This window comes from Corvus moneduloides, chromosome 4, assembly GCF_009650955.1.
Source record: "Corvus moneduloides isolate bCorMon1 chromosome 4, bCorMon1.pri, whole genome shotgun sequence".
Classification (NCBI taxonomy): Eukaryota; Metazoa; Chordata; class Aves; order Passeriformes; family Corvidae; genus Corvus; species Corvus moneduloides.
Window position 1 is genome coordinate 7,476,951 of NC_045479.1, and position 24,791 is coordinate 7,501,741.

Consider the following 24,791-nt stretch of genomic DNA (forward strand, 5'->3'; position numbering starts at 1 on the left):
CCAAAAGGGCTCCACCCAGGCCTTCCACCCCTCCACAGACCTGCAGAGAAGCAGCACATGCAGCCCAAAAGATTAGGTGAGTGCGACTGTACCTGCTACTGCACTTGCACAAGCTACACCTGCACTCACCTGCTTGAGTAAATGGACACAGCTGCTGGAGCACAGAAGCCTTTGCTGCTCTGGTTTCATCACTGTAGGGCTCTACACACTTCACTGTCACAACTAGATTTGGCAGAGATGGAGATCGGGGAAGGTTCCATCCTTTCCAGAACAAGATTGAGCCATAGGTAACATCCCAGAGTCTGGATACGGCACTGCTTTCTTTCCCTGTGAAATACTCCAAATTCTTGGTAGAGAACTGATGAATATGGTTCTACTATCCCAGTAATTTGCTGATACATGGGCAACCAAAGTAAAGGTTTTAGCAGATGCCAAACCCAGCTGGACTCCGCTTGTTGGTATGCTTGAGAGACAGGAATTTGCGTCTCTGAAAGTCAGTCCTAGAATGGCAGGATTGTGCCAGTAACTCACAGCACGGTATGGGGCCTTGCCTGTCATCCACAGGGACAAAAGGAGGTTAGTGGCCAGCCTGGTCTGTAACTTTTATCTAGCATCAGACCAAGTCTGATGAAAAAAAGCTGAGGACGTGGTCTGTGACGAGGTTTAATTCTGAACAATTTCCAGCTCCTACTGGAAGATAATATACACCCCTTAATTTCCAAAATAATTTTTAATTAAGTGCTTGTCTTCACAAAACTACAAGGAAGAAGAGTGAAGGAGATGTTTTTTACCATAACACCTGTATGGTATCACATGGCCTTGCTTCCTGGAATTTTTATATTTCCATCTGAAGTTTCCAGTTCTCCTGGAGCAGAGGTGACTACGCATTCATGCTACAGTTCTTACAAAGGACAGCCTTCACAGTGACACAGTGCTGCAGATGACTTACAGTAGCCTCCCAGGTCACCTGCATCCAGCTCTACCTGGGGAATGACAGCTTGACACCACTCTGGTTAATGGCTATATTTAATCTATTTTCAAGACATCTGACTATTTAATTAGAAGCCAAACTTTCCACTTGTAGATGAAAACCTGGTATCTCTGAAGACATCAAGCACAAAGTTTTGATGGATGGAGGGAGTTCCCCACTAGGAAACTATATGGAAATTTTAAACTTCTCTGTGAGCTTGGAGGGGGAGAGGAACATATGGATCATGAAGATGTGCAAAAGAGGACTGGTGTGTAAATGGGACAGGCTGTTGCTGAAAAAGCTGGCCTGTTGCTGGCCTGTGAAAAAGGCAGAAAAAGCTCAGGGCATAAGACATACCCCCAATAACATGGTAATACATAACAGCTGCCTACTTCATTTTCAATTTTGTCAGAAATGAGGTTGCTAGGTAGTTATTGCCCATTCTATCCATATGAAATATTCACTAAACAGAAAAGTTAGTGAACTATGGCTCAGGGCAGCCAAGAAAGCACTAGTAGTTCATTAGTATTAAGTATGATTGCATAAACAGGTCTGAAATGGAAACTGTACCAGGAAGGGAGTGAAACAAAGCGGGATACAAACAAAAATATTGCCATGAGCTAAAAAGCAAGACAGAAAGGATGTGTTCTTTTCAAAAAGCTGAGGAAATCAGTTTCCTCCACTTTTTCCAATTCTTCAAAATTGGATCTAGCACTGAATGAAATTTTTTTCTATTTAATAAAAGCATAGAGCATTGGTACTTCTCTAAGTGCAGCATTTGCAATGCCATCACCATTGCTGAAGCACAACCTAAGTGATAATTTAGGCCCTGTTACAGCTCTTGGACCTCATCTATTTTCAGGAGCAATCTGCTCATCTTTGACACCCCAAAATGGCAGAAATCAAAATGTTATTACAAGGTAAGAACAACTGAAAAGCAAAGTCTTGAACTTGATAAGAAAACTATAACCTCACTTTATGTTCCCAACTCTGCCTTCCACAATATGTAAAGAGAGAATTTAAGAACTTTATATTGCAAATACTTCTTCCTCCAAGTAAATTTAGCTCACAGATCTTCTACTAGATTCTGCCACTAAAAAAAAATGGGAAAAAAAGAAAGGAACAATAGGAAGAATATACGTCATCAACACTTTTCTAGTGTTCATATATGAGAAAGAGAGCTCTAAGGGCCACAGTGGGAGAAATATATTTATACTTAATAATCATGAATGTGAAAAGCAAACCACTTGTTGAAAATGACATCCAAAAATTTTGAGAAAGAGGGTTGAAATGGGGAATAAAGTGTATAGTTGTAGAAACAGCGATGGGTGTTCAGAAAAGAAAACAGTTTAAAACATTTTAAAAACCAGTGAGTGCAACTCCCCTTTCACTCTTACCCAGAGAGTCTTTCCTCGGTCTGGTACCTGGGTTAGCTGGGCCAAAACTTTGTATTGGGATTTGAAGGCAAGTAAGTCAGTGAAACAGAACGTGGGTTTAAATCTTGAGCAGGAAGGTTAACACTTCCACCAGTTCTTTTACTTACAGAATTGTAGATTTTCACTTCTGTGATTTGTGATTCATCTTTAAAGCATAAATTTACATTCCACCATATGTATTTTGTTCTTCCACAATGACTCTATTTGATTTTTTATGGCTTTTCACTGTGCTATCAGTAGCTTCCCAGAAGAATTTTTTTTCCTGGATTGAAGAAAACTCAACTCTGCAAAATCAATGTGCTGACACACCCAGGCCTAGGCACTAGACAGAAGCAGAGAATATGTACAAAATGACACAACCCCCTCTTTGAAGCTGTATTATGTACCTGAGGTAGCACTGCTGGTCCTTGTCCTGCCAACCTCTGCAAGGAGCTGACCTGAGGAACTTTAATGGGCACTGCAGTGATAGTTCCCAAAGTCTGTTGGAAGAAAAACATTTGAACAGAGCTTAAAACAATTGCAAATCTTTCCCAGACACAATCTCTCCGAGCCAGAAGTTCCCTTCCAGCTCTTTTTCTCTTCCCAGCTACCATGACTGCAGGCTCTGTAGGCACCAGACTGTTTTCGAAAGAGATCTGAAATGCACCACAGGGACGTGCATGGGTACGATGATGCATTTCATGGTAGCCAGGGTCACAAAAAGATGTTTGCTGTGCCTCAGGAAGTAGTGAATACTGAATTATTAAAATGGAAAGCTGCCTATAAATATACTACAGCACACTGCCACACAACATTCAGCTAAGATGACATCCATTTGGGCCAACACAGCACCTATTACTATCCATGTTTATTTTCATTACCCTTTTCTTAGTTGTATACCAAATTTATTCAAAGCTTATTTAAGATAGGATGGAATAAATGGATGGCTTATAAATTTATGATTGGGCCATATGCGTAAAGAAGATAGCTAACTTTTCCTATTTAACCTCTTTCATTCCTTCATCCCTGATTTCAATTAATAGAATCATGGAATGGCTTGGATTGGAAGGGACCTTAAAGATCACCCAATTTCACCCCCACCATGGGCAGGGACACTTTCCACGAGACCAGGTTGCTCCAAGCCCCATCCAATATGGCCTTGGACATTTCCAGGGATGGGGAAACCACAGCCTCTAACCAAAACTTCATACTTTGGTTAACTGGCCAATATTCTTAAGGCAAACTTGTAACTTTTATCTAGCACTTCTTTATTGCTGTTGGGACAACATGGCAATATAAGCAAGCAGATGATTGTCATTATAACAGCGAGAGACACGTAGTCACCGAACACAAAAACTTATCAGGCTGTTAGAAATACCTAATAAGGTAAAAAATACAGATTCAACTGAATTTCTCTAAATTTAACTCTGCTCTAAACCAAGGTTTTTGATCACAGTTAGCATGATAAAATATGCTATTATTACCCCAATCTGGTAATGAAATCTGTCAGTAGAAAAGACACTATAATATAATCAGCTCAAGGAAAGTGAAACTGTCATATCCATGCTGATATGTTCTCCTCAGACCTCAGCCACAGAGTGGCAAAACAGTTTCTTCATTCTGTCTCCAGTGTTTGATAAGAAATAACAAGTGTTTTCAGGCAGAATATTCGTAACAAACTCCTCCTAAAACGTTTATATTTTCACCTCTGCTACTCCTGTCAGAGACATTTGGGGGTGTGATGTTGCATATTCAGCAAAGATTAACATTTGAAGAAAAATTGCCTGAATGAAACAACAAGGAGAGCTGAACAGTAATGAACATGCAAGACAATTTTTCTTGAGTACTCATGGATTACCAGTACCCTGGATTTTCCATGGGAAAATATACTCCATTAAAATTCTATCTCAAGCCAAGAGAAGGGGGAAAGGGGGAAGAGAGAGCAGCATGTCCATCCATGGATGATAGAACAAGTTAAGTTATACCTTCCTTTAGAAATAAAGGTTCTGGCAGCAGGATGAGGAACAGAAGGGGGTATTTCTGCCACAGTTTCCTTATAGGGTGACACATGGACTAAAAACAATGGGAAGGATCTGACTGAACAACTTCTTTGCCTTGGCTACCCTATCACACCCTCACACATTGGCAAGAATAATGTGATGAACCACTGTAGTCTGGGGAGAAGGAGAAATTGAGCTGCCACCTGCTGCTATGGGCATTTATTAGACTTATCACAACTTCCTGCTTAATATTAGCATGAACTGTAATCAATTCAGCCCAGATTCAGATTTTTAGGGTAAATACTAAAGTGAACTTTCCAACCCATGCTACAGAAAGCTTATCACAAGTAGGATCTACATTTTCCTACTATCCCAAATGAGATTTCTTTCACCACGCAGTGAAGTCCAAGGTTTACCTGGAAACATCAGGGGCACCACAACTTCTCCTGGGCTGTATAGATACCCTCTACAGAAAGTTAAAACAAGAAGTTCTTCCTTCTGGAAAGTTGAGCCTTAAAGACTGCTGCCTCCAACCTTGCAAACACACATCCTAATATTCTTATTCCTATAGATACACAAGGATTTGCAAAGATTTTCAAACTGGACAACAAAATACTTAGCGATTGGCATGGTGGTCAGTCCAAGGTTGGACTTGATGATCTTGGAGGTCTTTTCCAACCTTAATGACTCTGTGATTCCATTAAAATACAAAGTGCTGATACTGAATGAAATTGGAAACTGATTATAAAGATAAGAATCAAATTACTGAGCTGTTAAATAAGATAGAGTTATCAGTTGTTAAGATGCACAAAAAACTCCATGTCTAAGCAACAAAGCTCTTCTCTTGTAATTCTTCAAATATCTCCAGGGAATAAAAACCAACCAAGCAACCGTGTCTAGAACAAAATGACTCTGTCCTATGAGGAAGGAGCTCATGTCAGCCCCTGGGTGCACTGCTAGGCCAATTCTGGTTCAAGTTTCAAAACAGCGAATGATTGAGACAAAAGAAATGGGAATGAGAAAACAAACAAGAAACACGATGAAACTACTCTGCACTGTTCTCTCAGCTTCACTTGACGGCAAAGTCAGGATGAACCGTCTGTGGGTAGCTGAGAAATGACCTACCATTAGTTCTGTCACCTGCACTTTCAAAAATTTAATCAGATTTATTTTCCTAAAGTAGGAGTTCTGCAGAGAACTTAAAAGTACAAATCCAAATAATGGCATTCTTAAGTTATGAAATTTCCAGTGACAAAGACGCAGCCTTCTGTTGACAAATGGTTTCATAGTAAGGATCTGTTATTTAATATTCAAGGAAAAAAATCTCAACTAGAAAATCACAGAAATCATATGGCCAAGGAAAAAATCAGAACTTCCATCTCACATTAGTATTAACACTACAGTATGTTCAGATAGAGAGACATCTAAGAAACTATTTTATTTTTCACTATTTACATTGTTTTGTTATTGTTTCCCAGCTTGGGCATAAATAGCTCAAGCTATTTTATCAGCAGAATTCAATAACGTCTGTACTTTCCCTGTAACACATTTCATCTGTTATGTCAGGGTACTTCGCCTAGGTCAGTATTATTGTCTCCCTTTTATTCATGAAAAAACCCTAGATTTAGAGGTAAAATGGTATGGTTAAGGCTAGACTGTTGGGCAGGTGGAAATGTAAGCCAGACTTCCAGTGTCTTATCCATGTGACTGATTAACCTCATCTCATCGGTGCATGGAGAGCTCCATCCAAATGGCCTAATTTTTAGGCAGACCAGGATGTCTCCATGACAATGGGTGAAAGAAGTGAAGTATGAAACAGGGAATCCCAGTTGCGGTCTCTGCAATGAAGGAGGCGCAGGTGCCAGAATGGGTGATTGGGTAGTTTGTCTCTGGGTACAATTTACACTGCTTTGCTCTTGTTCAAACTGTACATAAACAAGAAGATAAAACCACTTGCCTGGGAAATAAAAATGGAAGCATCCTTATCTGATGCCCTTGGCCACGCAATGAGAACTGGACAAATTTCCCATGGCTCAAGCTACACCAGGTCAAATCTTGCTCACACTCCCCTTCATACATCAGCCCAAGCTGGTCCCTCAGCTCAAGCCCGTGGGCTTCAAGAGGTGACTAATCAAGATACCTCCTCAACAAACAGAAAAATTAACTTTTGTTCGTCCTGTTAGCAGAGCAACCTGTTTTCATGCCCTGACTGTCCAGGCCATGGTGAGCCTGGTGGATCAAAGTCTTGCTACTCACCAATTCCACATTATCGCTTTTATCCATGAGGACCTTTTTCTTTGCTCCTTTTTTTTTCCAGTTTATCCAAAGAGCAAGCTGGTGCACATTCTTGTAAACCTCTAATTAACAAGTTGAAAAGACATTTTTCTGGAAATGTCTGATCTTTAAGCATTTTGTAAGAATTAATCGATACAAGCAGAAATAATAATTTAAAAGATTATTTTATGAGTGCTGAATAGCAGCACTTTTGTAAAGATGAGTTTCTTATTTCTACATTTACAACTCTAAGCATTTTAATGAAAAAGGTCAATAAAATTCAAAGATAGCTCTGAATCTCCTCTATCTAAAATCTACTTGGGTTTTCTGGCGAGACCCAGAAACACCTACAATGTGAAGGGATGAGGGAAAGTGAAGAGCTTAGTTTCAGTTGGCTTCAGTTTGATTGTACGCATTAAGCCAGACTTACTAACTTTATACAGTTGGGGTTTTTTTCAAATAAGAACAAATTCATCAGGTGTATTTCCTACTGTCTAATTCACTGAACTTTACATCCAGAAGCATTTTGGGAGCTAACGATCTTTTGCTAACTCCTACCTCAAGCTCCAGCCCTGGACTGGAACAGACAGCTCAACCCCTCCATCCCTCAGTGCAGGAGTTATTGGATGTTAGGGACTGAGTCCGGAGAGCTGGCCGGATAAACGACACGTACACCGATACGATTAAGCATCGTTCTCCCTTTATTGTTCAACTATGCCAACTCATATCTACTTTTGCAAAGATTCACGCCCAGTCCCTCTAGATGGCCTCTAATCAGTGCGGAAGCCGGCCAGCTGTATACCTTGCCAAGGACTCTCAGGGCTGCCTGCAGCCAGGTGCTTTCCAGGCCTGCCTGCAGGCAGGGGCCTGTTCAGGGGCTTTTCCTCAGTATCCTTGGGTTGTCCAATCTTTCCAGGGGTATCATACGCCCTTGTTCCATAAGGAATCCCTCTACACATCCCCTGTTTTCTTTTTGGGCAACCCAGGCCTGGTTGATAATCTTTTGCAGCCCTGCTTTGACGCAGGAAAAAATGCACCCAAATACTATCAAGCCTATTATAACTACAAATAGCAATCGTCAGCCTTCTATTACCAAGGTACACAGCCATCCGGTGATACCCAGACCCTTAAGCCAATCTCTAATAGGGTTGTCTGTCTCCCAAAGGTTGTGCAGGCCCCTCTGGAGGTCAGAGAGGTGCTTGTGAATTGAGACAGAGTGGTCAGAAAGATTCATACAGCACATACCTTGGAAATCTTCACAGCCATAGCCGTGGGCTAATGTAGAAAATCAATGGCTGCCCTATTTTGTAATACCGCATGCCTAACACCAGTAACATCTGCACTTAGCTCGTCAAGCATCTGCTAAGTTATGTTTAGTTCGTCCCTCTTCACCACACTGGAAACAGGCTACTCTGCCCATCCGGGGACCAGGAGATGGGCCAGCAGCCCTCGCCCCCCTTTTACTTTGCGCCCCTCCTGTCAGCGCTGTGGCGATGACTTGTCCCTGCTTTTGCAGGACATTCTGCAGCATTGTGGTAAATGCAGATGTTTGAGATGACTGCTCCGCACAGCTAGCATGCACAAGCATCTCGTTTACTCCTGCTCCCTGGGGCAGCATGGCAAGAATTGTCTTAGTTTGCTTATTAGCATTTTCAAAGGCAAGGGTCTGGAACATTTGCTCTTGGAGCTCTTCAGAGAGCTCAGTTGTGTCCTTCAAGGCTGCTGACAGATGGTCAATGAACTGACCATATGGCTCCGACAGCCCCTGTCGGACTGCCGCGTATGGAGGAGACTTCTTCTTTTCAGGTACTGACAACAAGGCTTTGTGGGCAAGAGTCTGTGACAAGTGATGAATGATTGTGGGCAGGGTCAGCTGCGTCACCGTCGCTCCATAAGCCCCACTCTCAGTTAGCATGTCAGCTTGGATTGCATGCAGTGGGTCTTGAGTATCACCTTGGTGTTTGCTAGCTTCTTCTTGTGCTAGCTGCTTTCATGTTTGCTCCCAGAGCAGGAACTGTGAAGGGATTAATAACAACTGTGCGATGATGATGCAATCATTAGGACACAGGACATCTGCTGTAACGATAAACTGCATGATGCTCCGTGTAGCTTCGGACTGGAAGCCGTGCATGGTGACCGTTTGCTTCACTTGCTGCAAGATCTTCCAGTCATGGGGCTCCCACCTTGCGGTGTGCCCCTGTATCAGTACAGGGCAGGCTAGAGCATCTACAGCTTGCCAATCTCCTTCAATGATTGCGTTACGGACAACTCCGTTCCATCTCCTTTGCAATGGATCAGTCCTCACCGTCGGGGCTGACGGAGGCAATAGCTGCATGTCCTCTTGCTGGGAGGGAAGGATTGTAGGCCCTGTGCCCGGTTCTCCCAATGGGAACGGAGGAATTCTGGTGGCCGTCTTGACCGGTGGGTCCACGGGATGCCACAGTACTGATGGTGTGGTTTCGCGAGCCCTAGGCTCCAGCGCGTCCTGACGTGTAGACAATTCAGCAAGCTTCTTGATTACTTCATGCATCATCTCTCGGTGCTTCTCCTCCTCTTGGGGCTGACCCCCGGCAGCCCTGGCTGGCTCTGTCTCTGCAGGCGACAAAGCCATAGAGGCTGCTTCACAGTCGGATGATGATCCGCTGTCCAGCAGAGGGGGGTAGTGTGCTGCCGTTTTCAGCCAGCAGCTAGGACCGCTTGCTTCTCCTCTGCTCGCCTGCACCCTGCCCCCAGAGTCGGGAGGCTCTGCTTCTGCCTTTGCTTGCAGTTCTCCCTCAGGCTTCTGCGGGGTAACTTCCTTCCCCGCCGGGTCCAGCAGCTCCCGCAGCAAGCGTACAGGCGCTGATGTCCCTTCATCGGTCGACCCGCGGTCAGCCCAAAGAATCGCGCAACCCTGGACTCTGCCCTGGCCTCCAGCCGCCGCTCTGTGAAACCCCTCTCCTCTTTCTTTTCTGAGGCCACCACCCCCCAGCGCCTCCATGGCTGCTGCGGCCACCTTCCTCTCTGCTTTCATTTCTGAGAGGGTATTAGTCAAAGCTCTCCATGTTAATCCAAGAGCTTTAGCTTCTTTACCTTCCTTTCTACCCTCAATTGTGAACTCTCATAGTCTGTTTCCAACTTCCCACCATTGTTCAGTCAAAAACAAAAGCGAAGTGCATTTCAAAAACCCTCGTTCCTGGGCCCATGTTATTAGGGCATAGAGATCTCAATCTTTTACAGTCTCGCCTCTCTTAGAGAGGATACCGGCTAGGAGACGAGTTGCAGCCTCGTACTCCATAGCTGTCTTACCTGCGGGGGCTCGCTCGGCCGCACGAGCTCCAGTCTCCGGCACCACTCAGCTTTTTGCCAGGACACTCCCGCTCAAGCTCTCCAGGCTCCTCACCACCGGTGCGATGATTTGGAGTCTTGCCGCATTTAGGCAAACCGCATTTAAGCAAAACAAACTGTGTTTAGGCAAACCGCATTTAAGTGAAACGAACTGCATTTAAGCGAAATGAACTGTATTTAAGCAAGTAAGATCACTCGAGTCCCTGCTCGGGCGCCAGGCGTTAGGGACTGAGTCCGGAGAGCTGGCCAGATAAATGGCACGTACACCGATACGATTAAGCATCGTTCTCCCTTTATTGTTCAACTATGCCAACTCATATCTACTTTTGCAAAGATTCACGCCCAGTCCCTCTAGATGGCCTCTAATCAGCGTGGAAGCCGGCCAGTTTTATACCTTGCCAAGGACTCTCAGGGCTGCCTGCAGCCAGGTGCTTTCCAGGCCTGCCTGCAGGCAGGGGCCTGTTCAGGGGCTTTTCCTCAGCAACCTTGGGCTGTCCAATCTTTCCAGGGGTATCATATGCCCTTGTTCCATAAGGAATCCCTCTACAATTGGATAATGAACACGTGGCCTGGGACACGAGACACTTCCCAACTCCCATCTTCAGTGACCTCCACAGGCAGACAGGGATCTGGCATGTCAGGGACACAGTTTTGGTTGAGCAATCCACAGATGCTCTCAGAGGGGAATGCAGCAGGCCCACTGTGGAGGGGACCTGCAATCTCCATTGGATAAGTATCATCCAGCAGCACATTCCAAAGGGTCACACTTCAAATTGCAAAAACAGGTGAAGGGATCTAAATTAAATCCTTCTCACTGGTCAGTTTACTCACTAAGAAAATAGTAATAACTTAAAACAGGAACACCAACTCAAGCCCCCAAGCAAGAGGACACAGTTGCATTAAAAGACAAAAAAAAAAAAAAAAAGCAGTTCCTCCCATTCAACCAAAAGAAAATGAAAAGTTTGGGCAATATTGCCAAGTGCAGTTAAAAAAAAATCACTTATCACCATCATTTCTATTAATACCTTGCACTGTAACTACAGGAGTAACCAACAGGAGTTGGATTCAATGATCCTTGTGGGTCCCTTCCAAATCAGTATATTCTGTGAACCTCCTATGATTGTCCTGCATTAAATCAACACCATCCCAGGACAAAGGCTCTCAAAGACAACTGAAGGACAGAAGTGTGGGGAGAACAGCAAGTAGAAGACATAAGAAGTGAAACAAAGAAGTATGGCATGGACAGAGAATAAGTATTCAAAGGATGAAGTCTAGAGATGGTCAGAGGATAAAAGAATGCTGAGGCAGAAACAAGCATGAGACCTACATTGTCAGTGATCAGACTATGGGCCATATATTCGGTTTCCAGCTATTATGTTATGACTTATATCGTTAATCCCTGAGTTTTCAAATCTGGGACTATTTGCGATTTAAGCAAACTTCTGCCTTTCAGTCCTGAATGAATACACACACACACACAAACACATACACAAACACACACATATATACGTATGTATCTAGAGATGTGTATCTCTACTGAGAAGTATTTGCATTTTACTCAGTTTGGGTACATACATTTGTCAAACGATTGCTATGCTTGCTTTGAATTACAAATTGCTTTCCACACTCCTTTGGATGTACTAAAAAATGCTTAAGGACTTATTGCTACAATTCAGTATCTGTACAAACTCATTGCAGAGCTTGTGTCCATGAGCAGTTTAAGATTAGAACACAGATGTAAAGCTGTTAGGGGACATAACTGTCCTCCCATTCCAGAATTACACCAGGATAAGTAAAATCACTCCAATCAGTCACTGAAGAGAATCAGACTCATCCAGTAACAGAAGGTTAAAGAGACCCATAGTTCTACAGCACATTACCAAAATAAGAGCTTTGTTGGTGTGACCCATCCCACTGTGGGGCTGGGGCAGCGTGATGCCAATCAATCCCAGCCCATCCCCTGGATCAAGTTTCCCGAAGAGGCAGACTCAGAGGGTGGGTCGAAGGGCGGCTCAGAAGCCTAAGCCGCACCCCCCCGGGCGGCGCCTGGGTACAAGCCGCCTTCCCTGGTTCGGGAAAATTCTCGGTTACTCGGTTGTTCATTGGCTCTCTGTTATAACTCTCGCCTCTTGGTTTCCCCCAGTGGTTCATGTTACATTGTATCCTCCCCATGGCTTGTAACTCATTGGTTGTTTTACCCTTTCCCCGCGGTTTTCAAATTCCCTATAAAACTGAGGACAAGCCTCAGGGGAGGATCCCATCGCATTCCATCCCTTCCAAGCTTGTTCAGGTTGTGAAACTTCTAACAATAAACCTGTTAGGAGTCAGACCAGAACAGCCTCTCTCTTCCTTTGTCTCTGAGCTAACGTGAGCCGATCCCATCAGCTCCTGCCGTGTTTCCCTCTGCAGAGAAGCCAGCTAGCTAGCTCAGCCAGCAGCTCTTTTCCTGATGATGATGCCCAAGTCGCTTCAGCAACGCACAGAAGAACGCAGTTGGACTGTCTCTGACCTGGGGCATGCCAGAGCTCATGCCTCGAGCACCAAGAACTGCATTAGATTTTAACTCAGGAACATATGGGTCTGTTGTATCTCAGCTGAACAGTTCAATTATTTGAGCTCAGCTGACACTGCATTGCTGGATTATTTGAAAACTATTTTATACTGACATCAATACTGCAGCACAAATATTGTGTTCCTGCAATGAATTATGGAAATACTAATCTTTTTAAAGAACATATGCATCTCTCTAAGATCTAGGTCTTCTTCGTGTTGCACCTAAGCTATTAAAAAAATGGTTTTGTTTGTTATGTGTTCAATATTGGCAACAACAGTTTTACAGAAAGGATTTTTAATGTGCTAGTGACAGGGGAACAGATTGCTATGGCAACAGCAAAGATGAAAATTCTTAACCTGAATGGATCATCACTGAAGTAATTGCAGGGATTTTTTACCCTTTCTACATCCATTTTACAACTTGAATGCTTCATTCAACCTTGAGCTTGCTTTATATAAATGCCAAGTACTATATGCAGCCTCCAAGTTGATTTGATCTAAAAGTTGCTGCCCCTTCCCTCACAAATCCCAAATAACTGCTGTCCTCTAGCGCACCTAAACATCTGAACACTATCATTTTTCCATAGAGTCCACCAAAAAAAGCACCGGGCCCTTGGACATAACTTTGAGGCTCCTGTAATGCATATTCAGATACATATTTTTTCTTTCCTTCTAGACTCAACTTGCATAAAAATCTGTGGAAATCATTCTTCATTTTCAAAAATATGATAAAATCACTGTGCATGGTATTTCCAATAAACTGGTGGAATAAGGTATCAGCTTCACATTTAATTGTATCCTAAAGAGGCGGTTATTTCAGATGCATATTTTGTGTAAACAGTAATTTAACTGGAATTTCATAGAAATGTAAAGATTTATTTTACAGGTTTTAAAAGCGTTTGTTCTCCCCAGTTCCTCTCCCTTTACTCAGAATTCATTATCCATGCTTTCATATGCAATTTATGATGGTTACAAAGTAGACAATTGGAAATACATGTCCTGTTGCTTTTTCAAAATACCAATATTTTTGAATCCATCCTTTCTTTGTGTATCAAAAATACCATTTAAAACAACTCTCCTTATAGCCAATTAACAATGACTTGGACTTTTGCCCTGGAACAGCTCTCTCTGCATAGGGGTAGCCACAAGCAGTAGGAGGCAAAGTACCACCTTAAATTCCACACCTGCTTTGAAAACCAAATTCGTAGTTGTTGCTGAGGTTTTTGTACTCATCTCTTTTATCACCACTCATTTGCAAGGAAGCCCAAGGTGGTATTACAGCTCATGCAGGTATCAGAAGAGAATATGCAGAGATGAAGCAAGCAATGTTCTGCTTTTCCTGTGGCTCTCAGGCTTTTCAGAGCACCACCCAATTTATCTCTCCTTTGACCATAGGATTTTCAGACCACTATCTCTACTCCTTGCCACTTGCACATTGCCATCAGGGTGCACTGAAAAATACAAACTCTGAACACACTGTAGGTATGTATTCTAACTAAGGGAAAACACAATGAATACAGTCCACATATTTCCCCATTTCAGAAATCCCACTAATTACTTACACAAGGAGACAGCTGTGCCAAATGCCTATTCCTAAACACAATTTCCACCATATTATTTACTGGTCAGTAGTTTTTTCAATGCACCATTATTTTTATCAAAAGAATTATAAATTATTTCTACATATATTATAAAAATAAATTATATATATATGTAAAAATTATTTTTATTAGGATTTTTTCCGCAGGCATTAGATCATACTCTAAATTTCTGAATTGAAAGAAAAGAAAAAAGAAAAAGAAAGTTTGGGTGTGTGAACTGCATTAGCATGCACATACCTGTTCTGTGATTTGTAGCCTTATTCAGAAACCATATTAAACTAATTAAGTCTCCACCTCCTGCACAAATGAGCATAATGTCAATGAGTTGCAGCAAAACTCAGCAGCTGTGATCACACCTATAGTCTCTTGCTCAGATGATTCATAAAAGGTTTGCTGTTTAACTATTCAACTGTTCCAGGTTGATACGGTTTTTTATGACTAATGTTTTTAAATTACTTAGTCTCTGTTCAGTCTGCAGAAATATTCCTGAGTAAAGGGAAAATGCATGACCAGTGTCACACAAAGCCATTTCAAGCCTCTCCCTCAAGTGAGCTCAGGCAGGAGTGAAAATCTTCAACAGACCCAGCAGCTGCTAAAGCCCTACTCCTGCCACTACCCTACCCAGCTGCAGGACATGAGGATTAATGTATGAAAAGGGAAGGCAAGGGGATGAAAAATAAAGGAGGAAAATACCATCATCCCTTAGTGATTTAGGAATCCTCACCTATCAGCATGGCCCATGCAGCCTACTAGCAGCTGCTGAAAAATAAGAATTCCATATGGTTCCACCTTAGCACCCACAGGGTTCAGAGCTGCTTTTGTACTCTTTCCTCTGAGTGTTAGGTGTTCTTCAGTCACTCGGAAGACCTGGAAAACATGAGGGAAGTGACAGCCTGAGGTGACTGAATTGCTTGCTGCCAGACAGTCCTTTTTGTCAGGCCTGAGCTAAGCTAATCCAGCTTGCTGAGTGGGAGAAAGAAAGTTGAATTTGCTTAGGAAAGTATCCAACAAGCAACAGAATAAAGACAAGGGGAAAAACAATGCTTCTTAGCTAAGGTGGCAGAGGAAGGGGGGAGGAGACAAAACCCACAAAGAAAATGGAATGACAATTCCAACCCTTTTTGACAAAAGAAGCAATTATATCAGTTCAGCCATAATAACTAGATGTTGGTACCAAAAGTTATTTCCTTGAGAATAGAACTTGGGGAAAGTACCATAAAATTTTGCCTGACTTCCATATAAATTGTGTATAAATATGACTGATTTTAAAATTATGCAGTTAATATAGTTTGTTAGGAAAAAAAAAAGGAGGCAGCAACTTTCTTATCAAATGTTAACTTGGATGTGCAGTACATCCCATAAGTGTGCATTATATACTTTTTAGGCAGACTGCTCAGCAATATTGAGCTACTTGTCTCTCAACAAAACCCAGTGGAAAATATTGCTTTAGTACAATATGGAGGAATTACCATTGCTATTGAATTCCTAACTTTGGTATTCCACAGCTCTAAGACTGCAGCTGTGAAAAGTCATTGCAGATACTGCTATCTGGTAGGTATAGCAGATAGGTGCTTGTTGGGATCTCCCCCCCTGCCATGTAGCCCTGGGAGAGGGGCCCTGGGGGGGAGGCACGGGGTTTCCCTGCCCCTGGTCAGCCTCATCCCCCATTGGTTGGTTTGTGTTCCCCGGTGTGGCCAAGGACCCTCGGGTCCTGTGACTGCAGAGTTCCTGAGCACAGGCCCGGCCATGCGGCTGGGGAAATACAGATCTCTGAAACATCTACCAAGAATCAATCCGTATATATTTCTTTTCCACGGGACTCCTGGTTTGATATATGCTTGTTACAGTAATCCCCGCTGTAACAGGTGCTGTCTTCTAGTAAAAGAAAATAGCTATATTTAGTTTCAGAGGATGATAAACTCTATAGTATTCGCTTACAAATGCAATTGGTTCTTTGATGATCCAAATAAAACGGCTGTTCTTTTATGTTCAGATAGTAAAAGGATTTGGTAACTTTATGCTTATATAAATAAATTCATAAATATATACAGATATATTTCTATATATGTATATATGTGACTACATAAACATACATTTCAGAATACAATATATTACAAATAATACTTTTCCAGAGTTATAATATACCAAAGTGAGCACCAGTTCTTCCCTTCAATGATAGAGCCAAGCAATTTTAGAACTTGTAAGTAGAACATCTCTTTACCTTCCTGAGATGCTGCATTGATGTGTTTTACTGCACTACTGATTCCAGGTGTTTGTACTTTGCTCTGAAAGAGGAGACCTGCTTCATTCCCACTGAGTTTCACCTCCGTGAGCCCCATTCTGACAACCAATCTGTGGTTAACCAGTTTCATTCAAAACATATTCCATAAAAGCTGTGCTTTCCTTTCCTTCTCCTTCCCATCTCTTTCTTCAACTAGTTTCTTGGGAGTCCAACCACCTACTCCAGAGAAGGAATATTTCAGCTCCTACACTCACACATGGCTCTGTGAATCATTTAATTATCAGAACATACTTGGGAGAAGGACTCTTCTTCCAAGCTTTTCTGCTAAATTAGTCAGTGAGAGAAGAAAAGACATGGTGTCGTGGCCCAGTGGTTTAGAGAACACTTGAGGAAAAAGAGAACCAACAATTCCGATCAATGCTCTGGCCACCTTGTTGTTCACCCTTGTTAACGTAACAGCAGTTCCTACAATGGCCCAGTGCAAGCATTTTTTTGGAATACGACTGGTAGAAATAGAGGCATCCCTGGATTTCACCTGGGCCCAGAGCTGAACACTACTGAACAGAGATTGAGGATTTTTGAGCTTCAGGCAGCCAGATGCTCTTCAGCACTGAAGTTCTTCCAACGATCTAGTCTAAATCTCTTTTGCTAGAAATAAAAGACACAGAGAGAAAATATGATGTGTTTTGAGCTTGCCTACTGTGCAAATTAGATGGTACAACAATAAAGTCTTCATGAAGGCAGAGCCATGGAGATTTATGAGTCTTAGCCCAATGAAAGGCTGTGTGTGTATCCATAGAGATACCATTGAAGAGAACAGGACTTCAACCCCATCATTCCCATAGATAAAATGGAGGAATTTTTTTCTTTCTTTTTTTTTTTTTTTAATTGGACAACCATGGAATCACAGAAATGTTTGGATTGGAAGGGACCTTATGGATCATCCCATTCCACCCCCTGCCATGGGCAGGAACACCTTCCACTAGACCACATTGCTCCAAGCCCCATCCAACCTGGTCTTGGACAATTCTGGGGATAGGGCATCCACAGCTTCTCTGGACAACCTGTGCCAGGGCCTCACCAGCCTCACATGGAAGAATTTCTTCCCAATATCCCATCCAACTCTGTCCTCTGTCAGTTTGAAGCCATTCTCCCTTGTCCTGTCGCTATATGACCTTGTAAAAAGTTTCACTCCATCTTTCTTAAAAAGATATCCTAAATCCAAAATAATTGCCAGGAAGCTACAAAGAGAACTCTTACAGTATGAAATGGCTAATAATTTTTTAGACTGAGTGGCTCTTACTCAAACAGGGTTATTTATACCATGCCATTGGTCACAAAAGCTGAATGTTGGTAAGGGAAGCTACTCAGTTACCTTCCACATGCAGATACGTAAGTTCTGTACACTCACACCCTCATACTGCAAATTGAAAAAATGTAAAAATTAGGATGAACGTGTCAAAAAGCTGGTGGATTTTTCTTCTCATCAAACATCCCTTTTCAAAGTAAATGTAATAATAATAATAACAACAATCACTTGCCAAGCCTATTGTACAGTCATTAGGAAAATAGTTAAAGATATGCTAGTGATGTAGATTAAGTCTTCTAGTACAAATCAAGCTTCCTTAGACCTGACTTCAGTGGACATATTCCAAACTCACACATTTGACAATGCTCATAGGATTTGCTGAGAAATACTTTGTTATTAACACTTTTAAACTTACTTAAGTGTAAACACACCATGATACACCAAGATATAAATTAATTGTGGTTCTTTGTAATAACTTCTAAATTCAAAACCAATTTCTGGACTCAAGCTAGAAGAATGAGAGTTTGAGCTCATATTCCTCAAGACTTGACAACTCTGAGCCATCATAGTGATGTTTCAAACTCAGTTACTCTGGCTTTGAAACCTACTTAAGAACACAGATATAGCAGAAACCTGAAGCTTTTTTGTCTTCTCATACTTATTAGGGAAGTTGGGCTGTCCTTTTCTAGCAATAATAACATATGCAATATCTAATTTGCCATATTACAAGAAAGGTTAAAAAATGACACAAGTTGACAGAATATAGATGATTGGCTTGTATTTTGAAAAGAAAAGTGTGAGGGAAAATGAATATAGTAATGCTTCACTCTTAAAAAAAAGTGAAATCAGCAAATAGAGTGGTGGGGTTTTATTAGAGCAAGCGCTAACTAATTCCCATATACAGTCTTCTAAAATCATAGTATCCTTGTAGTATCCCTGCCAAATTTCTACAGTATTCTTATTACTACTATGCTACAATATCTGTCTTTTAAAAATACCTTAGTGTACTGATGTTTCAAAGAAAAATTCATACTATATGAAATGAAAAAATGCTAACTTGTGGGTTTATTTCACATCCAGAAGTATAGAAAACATTTAAGGTAAGACCCTTAAATCATCATTACCAGTTCAGCAAGCTACAGGAAGCACAATGTTGCTTAAATCTTATCAAAGCTGTTATGCACATTCTGGTATTACCTATTCAGTCACTGCTATTTCAGTGATCCTATATATAAAAATGAACATATCTCCAATCCAGCCAATCTCATTGTTTGATTCAGTGAGGGATGCAACAATCAAATTGTCTGTAATATCACAATCCATCACTACATGTGCAAATTTGATGACACAAGTCACTGAACTGGGGTCCTAATAAAATAAAACAAGAAAAAGACTGAACAGAGGTCTTATCTTAATAAAGATCTCACTGAGAAAAACCCTCAAACAAACAGTCATACCCATGAACAAAATGCCTTGCACAAAAGCAGTGGGGACATGGTCTTGCTTTCACTGGTCAAATCTCCAAGGAAAATATTTGGCCAAAGAATTAGAACAGTCAAAAAGATTAAGACTCCAGCACAGCTAAGCAGGTAAATACAAACTGATACATGGATATGATTAATCCTGTTGAATACATGTGAATTATATATATGTTAACTCAGCATTATGCTCGAATAGAGGATGAACTTGAACCCATTTTCTGAAATTATTGATATTGAAGCCTGATTGTAAGATTAACAAAAAGAATTTTGGTTTGTCTTACCTTGCCTGGTACCTGTCTTATTTTAAAAGGGTCTCTATTTCAGTTTTCATAATGACAAAAATCCAAGTCCAATACAAGTCTTTCTACTCAAGAGGGCAAAAACGTGACTCAAGACCACAGCACACCTTCTGCACAAGAATTATCTTCATGGAAGGAACATCAAGCCCAAGAGTGATTTAAAAGTGGTCAAAGAAGAAACAGGCTCATGATAAGTAAAAGCAACTAGTCTTTTCCCACTCATACACACATATATGAGTATCAAAAACACACACTATAGCTGTTAACAGGCATCCGCCAACACTGTCCTTGTCACTGATGGAAATTGAAATATATCCGTCTTGCCATTCAGCTCTAAATTTAGAGATGAACAAATTTGGTTAAATGTGGATCAGGCACTTTATGACTCACATTATCCTCCAAGTTGGCAATCCTTCACGTCACATAAAAAGGCCATTGAACATAGTGCACAATCTCGTTCCTGAAGAGGCACTGCCCACAGTCAAAACAAGAGATACACAAACACCCTGTTAAAAGGCAGGAAACCCATGCAAACCACCCTGATATGAACAGCAAAACAGTGCCTGTGGGTTGAAATATGCATTCAAAGAGCTACATCTTTAACAAGTGCAAACAGAACTCCATCACTTTGAGCAAAACTCTCTAGATTCCTCATCAGGGAGGGTCTGTCCTTCTCTATAGGAATATCTCCACACACAGATTACTTTCTTCTCTCTCTCTCTCACACACACACAAACACTTTTAATTGCTTGTTGTGTAGCAATTTAACTTGAATTTTTATGAAATGGCTGTGATGTGAGGAAAAGAGAACAACTAAACCCTAACATCAATAAGTACTAATAAATATTAATATAAGTACCACTTACATTGTAATGTGAAATACGTTTACTATCCACAGATGAAATCAAATTTCTGCCTTTATTACTGTCAGAAATGACTTTTAAGATATTTCTATTTACTACTTGAGTATTCATCAGCACTCTGTATTTACAGCATCTACTCTCTCTCCATCTCTCTGACCAACCCCTCCACATTTCTACATAAAATAGTTGAAGAGCAATACTTCCTGATACAGTTTTCCAATTAATTTCAATATAGACACAAATGCGCATTGTGAGATTAGTAGCAGAACAATTGCCAAGTCCTGATACAGTTAGAACACCAACAGGAAATCTTATCATGCCTGTATTTGCAATGCAAACATTGAAAGAAGATAAATACAGAGTTTGCAGTCTGGTATGAAACAGATTCCTGCAAATTATTCAACTATTCAACAAACTGTAGATAATGAAAAAATCCCACCTTTAGACAATAAATAAAACTAAGACATTTGGCAATAATCCAAAGCCTTTCATTTCTTAAAGCGGTACCTCTTATTAAAGTAACAGCACATGTAGAATAAGTAGATCTGTTTATGCATCCTATCATTTAGAAAAAGATTTAGAGGATGATTTCTCCAGCCTCAAAGTTGATCACCTTCTATCTCGGTTTGAGACAAGTTTAGGGGGAAATGCTCTGGAAGGAACATCTCCTCCACAGAAGGCAGGTTTCAGTAGTCCTTCCCCCACCAATACAAAAGGAATTTCTTGGAGGAAAGTGAAAGAAACTATTTATTTAACAAAGTGCCAGCAGGGCACAAGAAAAATAAATAACTGTTAAAATATTAAACCTCCTCGATGCAGAGGAAGCTGGTGGATTTAGCGCTCCCTCTGTAGCTGGCTCAGCCCCTCCCAAGGCCTGGTGCTGGGATGCGATGTCCCCGCAGTCTCCGCGCTGGTCCACGGGGTCCGATGATCTGGTTCTTGGATCACAGCTAGGCCGAATAGTTCCAGAAGAAGAAATTACTGGAGGATTTCAGTATGCCAGTATGGGAAAATTTCTGGCCTCAGCCAACAGGCTAGCTAAAAAGCAGGAAGGTGCTCCCTCAGCTCTGCAGTGGTGAGAACGTGGGGGAGTGTGTGAGTCCTTGAACACCAATCACACTGAAGAATTCGCCTGGCTTCTCTCCCCCCTCTTCCTCGGACCCAGCTTAAAGCTGCGGGACCCATTTCTGGGCATAAAGCAAATGATAGGGAAATACAGTATTAACATAAAATCACCCCAAGACATCTTTTGCTATTACAAACTCCACTTCAAGTTTGAATCACACAGCCCTCAAATTTTCTATCCATCCCCTCACATTCTTGTTCTCCCATTTCAAATAGAACTAACTTGAAAATTCTGGCATTTTCAATAATGCTTGCCTGGTAATTTCTGTGAAGCAGAGACAGCCTCCAATTACAATGAAGTAGTTACAGTGTATTATCATTTTTAGAGCATTCTTTGCTTTTCTGAAGTGAATCAAATCTCTACATGGGAGCTACTCTGATTAGCGTCAAAACTCTCAGCATTAGAACAAGGGACCCAGAACTTTGTTTGTATGGATAAGGACATATTAAAATATCACAGAAATTTCCATAAGGGGACTGTCTATATATTCATAGTCACAGAATCCCAGAAAAGCTTTGGTTGGAAAGGACCTTAAAGCTCATCCCATCCTACCCCCTGCCATGGGCAAGAACACCTTCCACTAGACCAGGTTGCTCCAAGCCCCATCCAACCTGCCCTTGGATACTTCCAGAGATGGGGCAGCCACAGCTTCTCTGGGCAGCCTGTGCCAGGGCCTCACCCACCCTTACAGGAAAAGTTTCTTCCCAATATCTCATCTAACCCTGCCCTCTGTCAGTTTGAAGCCATTTTCCCTTGTCCTGTCACTCCAGACCCTTGTCCAAACTCTGTCTTCACCTTCCTTGTTGAGTCCTTCAGATAATTAGGTCACCCCAAAACTTCTCTTCAGACTGAGCAATCCGAATTCTCCCAGGGTTTCCTCTCAGCCGAGCTGCTTCATCCCTCTGATCATCTTGGTGCCATCTCTGGACTTGCTCCAACAGCTCCATGTCCTTCCTGTGCCGGGACTCCAGGGCTGGAGGAGGCTTCGTAGGTGGGATCTCACCTGAGCAGGGCAGAAGGGCAGAATACCCTCCTCCCCTGCTGCCTACACTTCTAAATTTTTATATTCCTAAATTTTAAGACTTTCTTTTTCAGGCAGTTAAAATTGAGCCTAAGAAAAGGCATGAAATTGGAGCAATTGCATTTCCCTCCTTTAACCTGGTCTCTTTTGTATGGTTCTCTATAGACAGGACAATGAAGTACCTCTGGCTATAAGGACTAGACATACAAATGTACTGACAGCTCTATCATTCTTCTGCAGGACCAGGAATCATTGACAAAACTAAAGTAGTTTTCACTTAATCTCCTTCTGCTTGTGTTCCTCAGTAGAGACACTTCCCAGACACTCACATGAAGAAAATCCATTCCATAAACACTTAAGCAGCATATCCATTCCTACATCCCACTGCACATGGACCTGCAGATGGGATGTTCAGTGACACAAACGCTGCAGACAGCAACCATGGTCTGGTGTGCAAAAACTGGGACTCATAATTATTCCCTGCTCATTAATTTTCTTCCAGCAGGGTGTTTGTTTGCCAGTTCCCACAGAAACAAATTTGGAAAAGTTGCTCTTAGATTCTTACAACAAAGCATCGGACAGTCAGTGTGAGTCCACTTCTGCTTATCCTTTCCTGCTGAATATTCTGCTGCCTTCATCGGAAAATTTTGGCTGTGTAAGGAATATGGTATAGGGCCTAATGAGATTTTATTCAGATCCTGAGAGTCTTTATTCAATCTTTGGGTGTTTGAACCCTAATGTAGATCAAATAGAAATGCAGATTGAACAGAGCAGAAATCCACATGCTTTAGATGCATCAACCATATACGTATATCTGGGATATTTAAAAGGAAGCCATTTATCATCAGGAAACATAAGTGCTAATTCTGAATCTGATGTTTAAATATCCCATCAACAGCAACCAGCATTGAGAAATGGTTTAATTAACCTGAAAGGATGTAATTTTATGCTATTTAGCAAGAATACAAATTTTAAATTGTCTGTTCAAAATCTCCATGCCACAGGCTTTCTGTGGAGTTTTCTCCTCTGTTGTTATTTCTAGCAGAACGCTGTTTCCATGCCACGTTGCTCTCATAGACCAGCAAAAGCAGAAAGCTCAGAGCCCTAGTTTGGCCCCAGCAGGAAACCCAGCTTCTGTTTCACATTTGAGGAAATTGTAAAAAACAGAACAATTTAGGGAAAGTCAACAGGAACCATTAGCCACACAGAACAACCATTGCTCTGTTCCTCCAGGACAGACATCCAGAAACCAATACAGTGACTGATAAAACAAAGCTCAAGTAAGGCCTCAAAAAATCTCTTCAATATCTTGAAATTCATCAGCCATCACTGACCAATCCAGATCTGAAGAAAAATACAACTCATGTTACACTAAGAGCAGGAGCCGTGGACTCCAGAAATGCAACCAATTTTTGGCAATCACAGACAACTTGGCATATCTCTGATGCCAGTGAGATGCTGGTGCTCCAGCGATGGCCAACACGACCAAGGCTGTTATAATCCGTAGAAAAATGTCTTTATTTTTCCTCTCCCCTAGATCTGAGTGGAGCCTCTGGATCTTTCTTTTGTCCTTACTTGTGCTCACTACTTATCATTTCCACCTGCATTTCAGCACATGGATCCACATAGATGAGGAAGAAGTATGAGGCAGATGCACAAAGAGCTGCAGGAAATGCTAAAGGGGGCTGTAGCATGATCCAAGGACTTGTGGGACAGTTCTCATTCCCAAGGATGCCGTGTGCAGCATGGACATGTCTGAGGCATTCTCACAATTACCAAAAAGGCCTGTAGTGTGGCTGGCAATACAGGGATCCTGCCTAAGGCAGCACTTGTAAGCTTCCTACGGAGAAGGATAAAGAGATCAGGATAAGTGGATCCTTTATTTTCTCAGTTTTCCCACAGTAAAACACGGAATAATAACACCTTAGTCATAATAACTCCATATTGGGAGAATAAATTAACTATTGCTGTGTTTTCAGGCACTGTGGTAACATGGATTCTAAAAAGAAAAAGCTATATTGCCACACAACCAGTACAGGTAAATACATCTATAAATAAAACCTGTAAGTACTGATGCAATACAAATAATAAACAAAAACCAAAAAGACTTAGTCATACGCACAGGTGGATTTCCAATTATGGAGGAAGTACTTTTACAAAGAGCATAGTGAAGCACATAATGTAGGATGGTGAAGAGAAAGGCAATAAATCGTTCTACAAATAAACTATTCTGAAAAATGGCCATTGTAGTCAGGAACATGTTCCTAAAGTTCTGGGATGCATTATTTTCTGGTTAATTGAATATACAGA

The 24,791-nt window shown here is 41.6% G+C and overlaps 1 protein-coding gene across 7 annotated transcripts in view; it reads right to left on the bottom strand.

The window, feature by feature from the left end:
* The window catches only part of PHF21B (PHD finger protein 21B), a 175,610-nt gene that overhangs the window by 38,850 nt on the left and 111,969 nt on the right, over positions 1–24,791 (bottom strand). For 4 of the 7 annotated variants that reach the window (XM_032106827.1, XM_032106822.1, XM_032106825.1 and 1 more), the window contains one exon: positions 2,793–2,885. The exons of 2 other annotated variants lie outside the window; for them this stretch is intronic. In XM_032106827.1, coding sequence (XP_031962718.1) covers positions 2,793–2,885 — 93 coding nt within the window. Of the gene's footprint in view, positions 1–2,792; positions 2,886–19,453; positions 19,874–24,791 lie in introns of those variants that run through there. One more of the 7 variants, XM_032106828.1, reaches the window with a different exon arrangement.